Here is a 14,184-nt window from a genome sequence, read left to right on the forward strand (position 1 = left end):
AGTAGGTTTTCTATAGTGGGCGATGAGATAACTCAAGTTGTTAAGGACTTATTTCTTGTCGTCCCAGTTTCTGGTCTCGATTCTCGCTCACCCTCGAGATTTGATTGAACAATTAGTAAAAAAAAGGTGGTTTTCTATAAATGCTTAATTACCTTATGAAACTCAAATTTTATACCAATATACCCAATAACCCTGAAATAAAAAAGCGTTTTTTTAATCCCGAAACACTGAAAACTTACCTTTTTAATTTTGAGAAGGAAAAAAAATCAAAGGACCGAAAACATCGATATAAATCAGGCGGTCCAAGATTTAAAAGTTGCGTTTTCAGTACTTCGGGATAAAAAGAAACGCTTTTATACTTCAAGAGCATACGAATATATTGGTACAAATCTTAAAATTTAAAAGGTCATTAAGGCTTCTAGAAATTTGGCTTATTTATCACGTATCTCGTATGTGGTTTAGGGTATTTTGAGAAATTAGCCGGAGAAAAAAAGTACTCCCTCCGTCCCTCCCAATTGTTATCGTTTCTGGGAGAGTGTCCGACACGCATTTTAAGATTAATAGAAAGTATAGTTGTATAATTTTTTTCAAATTTTTTTTTTCTGAATAAAAATAGAATGTTTAAACTTTTATTCAGAAAAATAAAATTTTTAAAAAAAGTTATAGAACTATACTTTTTCTTCATCTTAAAATTTGAAAATTCGGGGATTAGTGTCTCCCCGCCCCAATCCCCGACCCCGAATCTTATTTTAAATAAAATTAATATTGTATATATATAAATATCTCAAATAAATATTGAAATAAATAAAATATATTATTATTTTCAATTTCTTATCCCCTATATGATTTAAATTCACTTATGATTTACTATGTGAACTTTTATTGAAAAATATTATTTAAAATTTAATTTTTATTAAACGAAAAAAATAAAAAAAATTCCTGAATCCCCGCAGGAATCCCCGTTCCCCGTTTGGGGCGGGGAACAGGGAGTAGAATAATCTCCCTTCGGGGATCGGGGCGGGTTTGGGGATCGATTTTACGTTCGGCAATTAGGGACGGGGATCCCAAAGTGACCCGATGGCCATCACTAGCACAAAGTTGAATATATATAATATTCGTCTACGATTTAAGTGAAATATGACAAGAATATCATAAATTTGAGGAGTGTTGCAAATGTTAGATAAATGTGACTCTTTTGTGAGTTGTTTCACTTATGAGATTGTGATTTTTGTTTGGGCAACTTTTTTATCACTGAAGAAAATTTATACACTATTTTTTTATTACCTTGGAGTTAAAATTCGATAAATGAATATTGTTGGGATCGAAATATTTTATTTATTAATAGAGATTATTCATTTATCGAGGACAAAAATATATTGTATATATAATGTTGAAATTGAAAAAAAAATAATTTGACGGGATTATTCATTTATCGAAATTTATAATGTATGACCTTTTAAATTAATCTCATTTAAACCGTCTATAAATATCATTCAGAATTCAAAATTATAGTCTTTAATTAAATTTAAGTATTATTCAAAATTCAAAACTGTCTATAAACAGTGTTGTAAAAATCGCCGATTACTCTGATTAATCGGCGATCGGTAGGTTTCCGATCTGATTTCAAGTAATCGCCGGAAAAAACGGTTTTCAGGCAAAACGAGTCAAAATCGTCCTAAATCGGGTCAAAGGCAGCAAAAATCGGAAAATTCTATATGTAAAATAGATGAAATTGAAATATTGTCGGAGATTCGATGGTTTGAAACATGGGAATAAGTTGATACATTCAGTTGCAAGAGAAGCTACTACTTACAAAAGCGAAGATGGTGACGAGAATCCAAAAAACCTACCCCGTTAACAAAATGAGTGTTTAGGTGTTATTATAATAATATTTTGTTATAATTAGAATATTGTAATAAGTTAATCCGTAAAACTTCAGTTGTAATTTTTAAGTATTTTGGACGTAAATGTGCCTGAATAATTTTATTTTTCTACATGTACAAGGCTCTAACATTAAAAAAAAAATATCCATTGAATGGACTGTTATTTCCGTTTTTTCATTATATATAAATTAATATTTAATTAATCCGATTTCTGATCCGATTAATCCCTCCGATTAATTCCCGATTCACCGATTAATCCTTGTAAGGTACGGTGACCACCGATCTTGTCCGATTTTCGATTTCTATAACACTGTCTGTAAATATTATTCACATATTTGAACAACTTTAAGTAGGCTTATAATGCGAGTAGGGATGCTCGCGAGTTGCTCGAGGTCGAACTTGTTTAACACTACTGTCATCGAACATGATTTCAACCTCATTTAGTTAAACGTGTTGAGCTCGATTAAAACTCCGCTCGAACTTATAAACCTGACTCGGGTCAGCATAACTTTAACTCATTTGTAATTAGTTTAATTTTTAATATTTGTTTATTTTGATCATTTAAATATGCAATTTTAGTTTATTTCTTATGTATTTTAATAATTTTAAATGTTAATTTTGAGGTAAACCCGACTCGACTAATTTAAACTTTGACACGTTTGACTTGCGAGTAAACTCTACTCGACTCATTCATTAAACAAGTTGATTTTGATCAGATATTTGAGCTCGTTTAACTTAAACGAGCAACTTGACTCAGCCTATTTATTAGATGACTCAAACTCGTTCTCGTTCTGTGAATATTCGATGATCCATCTGTTTTTTTTTTATTACAGATAACCCGCAGCTGCTATCCTTCGGGTGCGCACTGGATAAATCCTACGGGCTCACGCAATAGCCACGGAAGCATCTAGGGGTGTTTGGATCGCTAATTAAAATCAGATACGAGAATGAGAATGGTGGTTAATGGGAAAGAGAATGACATGATATTTGAAGGAGTAAGTGGGGAATGATATACCCATTTAATGAGAATAAAGTTTCAATTCTCAATCACCAAATTGTTAGTGCAAACACAAATTCATGGATTGAGGTTTCGATTCCAGTTAACCATCCGGCTCATTAACCATGAACCAAACGCCCTCTAGTAATGGGCATCCACGCGGGACACGTGTCTTTTCTAAAACAAAATTTTAAATTTTTTTATCATTATTTTTTTAAAAAATAAATGAAAATTCCTTTAATAATTTAAAAATATAAAAAAATATATTATCAAACTATACTTAGTATCCCGAAATTTGATTCCTGGATCCGCGACCGAGCAAATCCCATCTTTGAAGCTTTACTAAGATCATATACTGTAAAATACCAGGGAGAAAGCAATGTATTATAAAGAATGGTAAATAGGTACAGTAAAAAATGAAGTAATTGTTTAATGGTAGTGGGGAAGGAAAGGAGGAATAGACGAGACACTGTTACCGTTACTGACTCGGTGGTTAAAATAAAGAATTGTATCGGCTGCCCCGCCGGTTAAAAAGAAAAATAGAGGTATAGTATAGAAGATATAGGCAGCTGATTGATAAAGTTTATTTATGACTTGTTTTACTAATTATGACAAATCTCGGGGGTAAGCGAGAATTGAACCCAAAAACTGGGACAATAAGAGATAAGTCCTTAAACACTTGAGTTATCTGGTGACGCTCAAAATATATTTATGTTTTTATGTTATCCAACTAGTGATTTGCCATCTCCTATGTACTTTTTTATTATACATGCAACCTAAAAGCAATCTTGTGATTTTTCTATAAAATCGTGTAAATTCTCGATTTTATTACGCGTGACACATTTTGATTTTGTAAGCGTACATATATGCATGCAACTATGCAAGTGGGATTTTGAATTTTATAAGGAAACTTACCGGTCTCAGATACTCCCTCGGTCCCTTTCAATTCTTTACATTTTTGAGTCAGTGTCCGATACACATTTTAACGTGCATAAAAAGTATAGTTATGTAACTTATTTTAACAATTTTTTTTTTCTGAATAAAAGTTGAATATTTTAATTTTTATTCGGGAAAACAAAATTGTTAAAAAAAATTACAGAACTATACTTTATATGCACCTTAAAATGCGTGTCGGACACTTACTAAAAAATGTAAACAATTGAAAGAGACGACGTAAACAATTGAAAGGGACGGAGGAAGTAATACGAGAAAACTTAGTGTTCTTGCATATTATGATATGTATGCAAGTGGGATTTCGAATATTAGGAGGAAACTTGCGGGTCTCAAATATTATGAGAAAATTTATTGTTCTCGCATATTATAAAGAAACTTATCCAACTTACATATATGATGTATCAGCATTTGGTTAAAATTTTGGGAAAAAAAAATGGGATCTCTAGAATTTTTTTTACTATGTTATTATTGGCGTCTTCGTAGAGAATAAGCATTGCCTGCAATGAGAAAAAAAAAATTAGTGTAATTTGATGAAATGAATGAAAAGATCAGGTCAATTAGATGTACAAAGGAGAAATTTTATTCAACCCCTGAAAATCTTATTCTTGCGGCTGTAGACTTACATCCGTCCGGTTGATTTCTATACGTTTATTATTTGCACGCATTTCGAGGTCTCTATAAAATATAGTTTCGTAATATTTTTTTCAAAATTTTTTATTTTGAATAAAACTTTAAATATGAAACTTTTAATCAGAAAAAAAATTTAAAAAAATTATGAAATAATATTTTAAATGAGCATTAAAAAACGTGCCGAAAATTAACGTATAGAATTCAACGGGACAGAAGGAGTAGGAGCTTTCATTGTTCATGGGCTTCGCATAAACGGGCTTTGTAATTTCTAGATTACTGCCGCCTCACATACTGCTGTGATTAACAATTATGTTTATGACATAATTATTTTACTACCTCCGTCCCGCGGTATCACACTGTTTGTACGTATTTCGAGATTTTAATAAAGTATAGATCCATAATATTTTTTTTAAAATTTTTTTTTTGAATAAAAGTTCAAACATGAAACTTTTTTTCAGATTTTTCTTTAAAAAAAAACTATTATGAAAATATATTTTAAACGAGTATTGAAAAGCAAACCGAAAAATAACGTAAATAATTCAGTTGGACGGAGGAGTAACTGAGAGTCAAGTAGAAGTATATAAATATTTCTTTAATTACAAACTTTAACCAAAGCAATGAAAAAAAGCGCATCGGTCTTGCCTTTGATCCAGTTTCAAGTCTTGTTCAGCCCTACTAAATTTGAAAAAAAATGAGCACCAAAGTAAACGAGGTAAATAATTTAGGAGCATCTCCAACATTATCTTAACAAGTTCCTTAAAAATATTATAAAATATTAACTCTTAGTGATTTAAGACATTATTTTAAATTTGAACTCCAACAATGATCCTTATTTTCATTCCTTATTATTATAATAATAATAAATTTGAATGATATATAAAAGAAAGAGAGAGAAAAGAACTAAAAAGAAGAGAGAGAAAAGCAAGTGAAAATTAAATAAAATAATTTCACTATTATTTCCTAATCGTGCTCCCGAATTTTTGAAAGGAACGAAACCAAACAGTAATAATGAATGTAAATTTTATATACTTTCACTTCAAAATTTTAATCTTATTTTTGGGATGAAAGTACAATACCTCACCATCTCTTGCTTCCTTCTCTAATAAAAACTCGGGAGCAAGGCCTAAGCTAATAGGGCGTGACCTGCTCTTCTCAATGCAGAATCAAATTCCTTATTCCTCAGCAAATATCAGATTAAAGATACCAACTTCACTTAATTATAGCAAGTTCAAACCAAAATATCTTTAACAAAATTTAACTGCATAAACATCAGTACACAGGAGTAAGCCAGATAACAGCAAAGGTAACTTATTGCCGATATTTTCTCATCCCACAAAATCTCTTTCAGGTCTTTAGCAAAACATAGAAATATAAACCTAACACGAACAGAAAATGACATGCTAAACAGGTTGGTCACGATCACTGCGAAACACCGAGCCACTTGCCAAAGTTATCAAATTCAGTGTAGTCGCTATCAGATATCATAGTCTTGTACCAACCCTTGCTAGCAGCCTTAATCTTTGAAGCTTCCTCCTGCAAGGGAGTAAGTGAACAGAAAACGATTAATCAACTTATGACATAAATATAGATGCATCAAACAACTGGGGAGACAAACCTATAACTATTAAATGTTCCACTATCATAAACCAAAAGACAACTAACAATACCATCATACATTCTCCTAATAGGCTAATACTTCTAGCACTAGCAGGGAACTATTCTCAATTTCTAGCTATTTCAGTAACTCAACATCAACCAAAAGTTTATCAACGAAGGAACAGAGCAAACTAAATATCATAAGGGAAATAATAAATTGTTCAGCAACTACTTTTGCAAACGTAAAATCTTATTCTGTCAAGTAAAACTGTTACCTTACACAGCAGCTGTCAGCAGAGATAGGTGCTATAAATTATGTTCTACGGTATGGGAATAGTTATGCTCATTAAGCATATATAACATTTAAAAGTGACAGAACGCACGAATGTAAACCCAAAACTGCAAATTTAGAAAATGGTGAAGTAGACTACTTATTGTTTGACAGTTACAAATCATATATAATTTACAATATCATATCAATTATAATCCATTTCAATGTGTATGGTTAGATCTATAATAATTTGTTACTTTGCCATTATTTGTAACATCAATTTAAATAAAAACACCAACACATCACAACAATGTTTAGTTAATCAACACATTATATACAGGTGTTGATCACCTGTATCATATTCAAACAAGAGAGCCCAACAATCCAACACACTGATACAAATTATAAATAAATACGATAAACTTGTAAAGGCCTTGCATCTGCAGTAGAATGTTTGACTGATCTTTGTTCAGCAGACATATAGGTTATAAAAGAATTATATCACATAGTTTAAAATAAATCTTTTGAAGGTAATTTACAAGTCATTTTATAACCAAGTAATAAGAGACGGAGACAACATACGAGTAGCATCAAAGTACTTCAATTAGTACTATATCAGAAGCACTAATTATTAAACCACTAGATTACGATCACACAAGCTTTTCACCAAGCACGAGTTTCATTCAATTACATTTGCTTAAACATCTGACTGCACTCAGCGGATTTTAAAATATACACTTGACTTACAATATATGTACCCACTATTAAAATTACCCAAACGATATCTTTATAAGCATGTACAAGGGTACAATTCAACAATTTTCAAGTACCACATATCTATATACACATGTAAACCGTGGAATTAAATTAATGTTGAAGCAAAAAACAGTCACCTAAGGACAATGAAACTCAGTTACGAAACATAATACAGTATGTAAGTCCAAAAAGTACCTTAGACAAGGGCATCCTCTTCTGATCAAGCTTCTCCTTCTTAGACTTAACACGTTGCGCAGCCAAAAGCGACATCCTCCTAGCAGTCTTAGCATACGGGTTCAACCTCAACATAGTATTCAAATTCTTCAACGGATTCTTCTTCAAGGTAGCCCTCTTAACCTCCCTCTTAATCGGCCTCACCACACTCTGAATTTCATCCGAATTAATGATCCTAGCCAAATCCGCATTCACCATCTTCGACCTAGGCAACACATACCCCTTCTTCTTCTCCGAAGCCTTATCAAAACTCCCGTAAATCGAATCCAGCTTCTCAAACGCACTCTTAGTCCAAATCACAAATCTTCCCAAATGTCCACCAGGCGCGAGTTTTAGAAGATTCAATCGCTCCACATTAGCAATCTCAACCCCCGGAATGTTCCTAAACGCCTTAACTAGTTTCGCGCCTTCAGTCCCGTAAACAATCAACGGTCCTTTCCTCGAAATGTACCTCCTGTTCCTCATTTTCCCCTTCCCCGGCCTAATTCCAATACTATCCTTCGCCTTTTCGGCATCCTGATAAGCCCCAATCTCCTTCAACACCTTAATCGCATTCGACGTTTTCTCAACTCCCTCGGTAGAATCCGAAACAACGAGTGGCAATTCAGGCACATTATCAATTCTATGTCCCCGTGCCATCACGAGAGATGGCACGGAGGACGCCGCTATTGCAGACGCAACCGCGAACCGCTTCTGATTAATATTAATCCTACTATGCCATTTCCGCCAAATTCGGGTCGGGGCGAACATACGCCCGCCCCGACACATATTACCAAACGCACCCTGCCCCGCACGGTGGGTCCCGCCGCCAGGGACACGTGGAATACGCGAGACGGCTCGACCGGTTCCCCAGGACTCGGCGGAGGTTTGGTGACCGGCTTTACGAGAGACGGCGTAAGGCTGGCGAGAGTTATTCGACATTTCGGAGTGAATGAAGGAGACTAAGTCGGGTCGGATCGAGGATTTCATGACGTCGGGTAAGGGGAGAGAGAGAGGGAGAGAGTCGGTGGACATGTCGGAGGAGAGATGGTGGATTGAGACTAGCGGGCGAGATGAGGATGACATTTTTGGCGAGAGAGATGGGAGAGATTGAGAGAGATGGGAGAGAGATGGGAGAGGGAGAGAGATCTAGTGGGGCTAGGGTTTTGGGGAGAGAGACAGTGTTTTGGGAGGTTATGAGGTTTTATATGGGGTGGTGGGGATTTTGGGCTTTTGTGGTGGTTTATGGGCCTTTTGGTTTGGGAGTCCATGTCTGTTTTTAATCTGGATCACTTCTTAATTTGGGCATTTGGTTTGCATAACATTTTTCATAAGAATTTAGCAATGAAAAACGGGTTAATTACCAATTAGGTCACTTACTACGTTCAAATGTATCAAGTGAGTCACTGATTACAAAACAGACTCAAATGAGTCACTCATTTGAAAATTTGTATCAAAAATATCACTCTATCGTTAGTCAAAATTCTTAAAAGTATTATATATTGGGTTTCACACATTTTTTATGAATGATATTACATCCAAATAAAAGATTCTGAGTTCTAGTATTTTAGATAATATTTTTAGATTTTTAAAAATTTATCTACTATTTATTTTTATTTAAATCAAATGAAACAATCAAAAAATTAAAAATAAATAGTTGATAAAATTTTAAAAATCTAACAATATTATCTAAAATAGTATAACCCGGAACCTTTAATTTGGATATAATATCAGTCATAAAAAATGTGCGGAACTCAATATATAATACTTTTAAGAATTTCGACTAATGATACAGTGATATTTTTTATACAAATTTTTTAATGGGTAACTCATTTGAGTCAGTTTTGTAATCAGTGACTCACTTGATACATTTGGACGTAGTAAATGACCTAGTTGATAATTAACCCAATGAAAAACATTCATAAGTTTTTTTTTTGTTTTTTTACAAGATTAACATTCATGTCATTTAGAGTGAACCATTCCGGAAAGAATGTTAAAAATAAGATTTTTTTTGCAAATGGGAAAATACCTATTTTGACATTGGATGACATAAAATACTCTCCGGTAAATGTACCATTTGGGTATCATGTTTTGTATTATACACATATTTGTCAAACGGTTTTTCTGCTATGTGCCAATGCGCACACACTAATCACAAACTTATATAATTTTAACTTGTTTTGACTGACCAATACTTCTTGATAATAGTGAGCCCCTCCATTTGCAACAAATACACCAATCAAAATATTTCAAATTTTATAAGTTTTAGTGTTTAGAATGTAAAAACCCTCTGTCAAATTAGTATCCGATTTTTTTCTATGATACGCATTTGGCAAATGCGTATTTCAATGATAATACCCAAAATATAAATGCGCATCTTTAGTAATTTTCTTACATACCCAATTTCTCATTACACTTACCCAAATTAAGAAATATGTAATCAAAGCGGTATTTTCAGTCATATATTTTGAAAATGGTGAGCAATTTCACTAAAAAATGTGTATTTTTTACCATCACCTACCATTGTGCAATTTTTCTGCACAGGGAATATTATGTCGTTTCTCGGAACTTTATTCATTTTAGTATATTTATATTTATATTGAAATTATAATTATGTATATTGATCTATTTTATTTAGCAAAAAAAAAACTGTTTTGCGTTTGAGAACTAGTGGTGGCAGTTGCAACTGGAGTTGAAGTACAAGACAAACATGGATATTCAGCTGAGGTTCCGTACAGAAATGGTTTCACATAGTTTGAGTTGGAACTGGACATGTCAGAAGCCTCACGCTTCCCCATGTAGAAGCTCCCAGCAATCACCTTCCCCTCAAAATGGTGACAACAACAACAACAACAACAAAGGTACTTTCAAGTTTAGCTAATGATTAATGGTTATGTTATGTGATATGATTCTCCATGGTCTTTGCATAATTGGGTACCGTAAATGTCTCGAGTTGCGAGGAAAAGATCGATGCTTTGGTTTGGTTAAATTTTTAGGATCAAAGCTTAACAGTTGATTTTTTTTGTTGAATTTGCTTAGGACTATTTTATGCGGACATGTTGTAACATCCCCGTCGATAAGAATGAGAGTATTTGTGACCTTTATAGATACAAATCAACATTAGAACTAATGTGTAACAAATCGCTAGTTTTTTCGGACTGAGCTGTGGTTGGGTTGTTGGGTCCGGTACGCATTCGGTTGTGGGTTTGGACGTAATACATATTGCAAATTATGTGTAGTGGATTAGTGGTGTAGCTTGTTTACCCGTTTTCGACTGGTCTTGGCTTAATCATGTATGATTATGGTAAAAAATGGCTTAATATGAAAATTAGTGTGGAGGTAGAGGGAGTTGTCTACTCTACTTGTCTCCTCTTCGATTTTTTTGCTTGTCTTTGTTTATTAAATTAAGAATTTATGAATGTTTACAGTTATTTAGAAATCATGACGGATTGAATATTGTGAAACTTAGGAAGTTTATTGGGGCTTTTTATTGAGGTGCAGGATATTTGCTGGTCTAGATCTTATTACATCACTTTACATAGCCTAATTACTCGAATGCTTTGCATATTCTACACTACGGGGAAAAAATACATTGATTGAACAGGAGATTAGAGCATTACTTTCCTTCTTGCATAGTTTAGTCAGTTAGAGCTTTTCTGCAATTCTAATACAGCAGTCATCATAAAGCTATTTTGTAATCGTGTGTAAAGTTCTGATCTATGATAAAAACTAAGCTTAATAGGAAATTTTAGTATGTGGAGCTAACGGGAGTTGTCTCCTTTTCAATTATTTTTGTTCTGTCTTTGTTTATTAATTAATGATTGTTTAGGGTTAGTTATGAATTATGACGTATTGACTGTAGTAAAACTTATGAAGTTTGCTGGGGCTTCTGTCGAGGTGCAGGATATCTTCTGGACTAGATCTTACATCACTTCTGACAGCCGTTACCTATTTGCTTTGTGTGCTCTACACTATATGGAGGAAATACATAGATTAAACCGGAGTTTTATAGTGTTACTTCCCTTCTTGAATAGTTTAGTGAATTAGAGCTCTTGTGCAATCCTAATAATACAGCAGTCATAATAAGCTATTTTGTAGTAACATGCAGATACCAGTGACAAAAATCGAACATTTTCTGCAGTTGTCATATATTCTTACACTTAAGATACTAATTTTAAATCAAGTAGAATATGAATCAAAAAGCTTAAGTATGATGAATGAAAAGGGGCAAAATGGTTTCTGTGCTGAAGATTTTCGGATTTTTTTCTTCATATTTGCATATGCTTTTACGATGTAACAATATCTGATGATTGTGTAGAAAATTAAGAAACTCACTTGTGCTTTTGAAGAATTGTTATATCTGATGATTTTGTTGTTGAATTCAGAAACGCACTCGTTTGGGGAATTGCATATCTGATGATTATGTACCAGATCTTAGAAATTCAGTAGTCATTGCAGTGAAAAATTCTACATAACTAGTAAATGCAAATACAGGACTACTCCTTGAACAATGCTTGTGACATCTAATATTACAAAAACTCTCACCTTCTTAGTTAGCTACTGCAGCACTACTTGGAACTTGTCTGCCAAGGTGCATATGCTTCGTCATATAATATCCGTCAGAGATGATAAATCTTCTCTCTTTTTAACCTGATTGCCTGCAAAAATATACTAGAAATCCTATGTTTCTCACCATGAAATAAGCATTCTTTGGGAATTCATAGTGATGATGATGGAGAGTATCAAATATATAAGATCACTTGTCAATTTTTTTAATACATTTATGCCTTATGGTTATCTAACATGGAATCACCGCACATTTGAAACTTATGCAATTAAAATTTGCCTGCATGTTCTGAATGATATCGTTCTTGCCTATATTTAGGTGACAAGTCCTCGACAGATTGGGACAAAGCCTGGTCAAGCTTCAAGAAGCAAGGAAAGAAGAGCATCTTCTCCCAGTTTTCTCCAAACAAGTATGTGACTTGGAACCCTCGACGTTCAAACTACCCCTTGTCCGAGGAGGTCGATCCTATCAAGAGAACAGAGAGATCAAACCTGATGCTTTGGACAAGCCCCAAATTTACTTTAGTGTTGGCAATTATTATAGTATCACTGCTCTTGTTGTATACTATTCTTGCTCCAATGAAATGAAACTGATATTTGCTTAAGCTACAATGAAGCAAATCTGTATTGTAAATCTCTTAATTTGTTACAATGCAAAGTCATTCAGTATAGTTAAACAATCTTTCAATTATCAATCAGGTTATATATTCTGTATGAATACCCCATCTCCTCTTTTAGCCTCTGTAAACTGTACACTTGCAAGTAACTTAACTTTTGGGTAAACCTGGTGCCCCAAAATGAATCCTATATATTTCTTCGGGCCTTTTTTATTAGTGGGACTCATATGTATATTTAAATGATGGGATAAATATCAAGTTCATGACTAATTGCAGCCAAATGAATCAGTTTGGTCACTGACTACAAATTTGACTCACTTTAATCACTTATTTATTTAAAATGTACAAGTCGTTAAAAGTCAATGAAGAAGTTGGTCAGACTTAACGTTAAACGTTAAGTTTTCCGTCTGACGCTGAGTTGGCGTTGATGTGGCAACACCTGTCTCTGAAATGGCAACACGTGTGAATGTCCAAGTTAAAAATTAAAAAAAAAAAAAGAGAATCAGTCTGTGTCAAAGAAAGGGAGAAGAAGCGGGAATTGAAAGAGGGGAAGAGATGAAACCCTAATCCTCTTTTTTCTTGGAATCGGTCGATTGCTTGCGTTTCTGGGTTGATTGTGGAAGATTAAAGAACAACTAACTGATTGCTATCATCAAAGCACCGTATAAAGTATGTATTGATATATATACACACACTTACGATTTCTGTATGACATACATATTGAGTTGTGCTTATTTGACACCATATTTTAGTTATTCAGTTGAACATGATCTTGTGTTTATTGTTTACTTCGTTTGTTTGTAATAAAAGTGTGTAATCGATGTTATATAATATTTGTTATGTAGGAATGTCTTCTAGGGTTACTCTTTATTTACATCACCATGGGATTTTTATAGTTGAACCCGTGAAGGGTAATGCTGGGTATGTGGGGGGGGGGTCTGTAGAAGTAATTGAAAATGTTGACACTGATGTATTATCGTTACTGGAATTTGAAGATTATGCAGAAAAATATAATTATAGCCCAACTGATTTGTACTACTTCCAAAATGATGGTAACAGCTTTAAGAAAGGTATTAGATTATTGTATGATGATGTCTCCATGAGGGATTTAACTAAGTCGTCTCTACCATTCAAAAAAATGAAAGTTTATGTGGATCATCAAAATCAATCTACTGATAAACCACAAACTACTGATGATATAATGGATGAAGATGTTAGTGGTTCTGCTGGTGGTAGTGAGGTTCATAAGACAGATGAACATGTTGAAGAAGTAGAAGAGTCTTTAAATGAAAATGATGAATTTAGTGAGGAGGACAGTGAAGATTTAGATTATGAGGGGCTGACTGATAAGGAAAGTGATGAAGAGCCTGTGGAGGTAAGAAAACTGAGGAAACAAGTTATACCTGATACCGATAGTGAAGGGAGTGATTATGATGAGGAAGACTACAACAGTGATGAGTTAAGGTCTGATGAAAGTTCAAGTGAAGATGAAAACATCAAACAGGAATATATTGGCATTCTACCTAGGAACAAAAGAAAGAAGAGAACAAAAGTATTTAATCCAGATAAAAGTGAAGGCATAGTAAAATGGGAGGTTGGGATGAAATTTGCATCTATTGAGGAGTTCAGGAAAGTGGTAAGAGAGTATGGAATTGGAGAGAGGAGAGCTTTTCATTTCATAACAAATGACAGTAAGAGGGT

The 14,184-nt window shown here is 33.7% G+C and overlaps 2 protein-coding genes across 2 annotated transcripts; one reads left to right on the plus strand and one right to left on the minus strand.

Moving 5' to 3' along the window:
• Nucleotides 1–5,691: 5,691 nt before the first annotated feature.
• Nucleotides 5,692–8,476, minus strand: LOC141708959 (large ribosomal subunit protein uL4). The gene is made up of 2 exons (XM_074512823.1): nt 7,283–8,476; nt 5,692–5,997 (listed from the first exon to the last, which is right to left on the minus strand). Exons 1-2 carry the CDS (start codon nt 8,384–8,386, stop codon nt 5,884–5,886), a joined length of 1,218 nt encoding a protein of 405 aa, XP_074368924.1. The 5' UTR covers nt 8,387–8,476; the 3' UTR covers nt 5,692–5,883.
• Nucleotides 8,477–9,934: 1,458 nt separating this feature from the next.
• On the plus strand, nt 9,935–12,533 carry LOC141708960 (uncharacterized). Its single transcript, XM_074512824.1, has 2 exons — nt 9,935–10,161; nt 12,186–12,533. The coding sequence occupies exons 1-2, from the start codon at nt 10,011–10,013 to the stop codon at nt 12,452–12,454; spliced, it is 420 nt and encodes a 139-aa protein (XP_074368925.1). The 5' UTR covers nt 9,935–10,010; the 3' UTR covers nt 12,455–12,533.
• Nucleotides 12,534–14,184: the final 1,651 nt, after the last annotated feature.

The sequence above is a fragment of the Apium graveolens genome, chromosome 2 (genome assembly GCF_009905375.1).
Source record: "Apium graveolens cultivar Ventura chromosome 2, ASM990537v1, whole genome shotgun sequence".
In the NCBI taxonomy this organism is placed as follows: Eukaryota; Viridiplantae; Streptophyta; class Magnoliopsida; order Apiales; family Apiaceae; genus Apium; species Apium graveolens.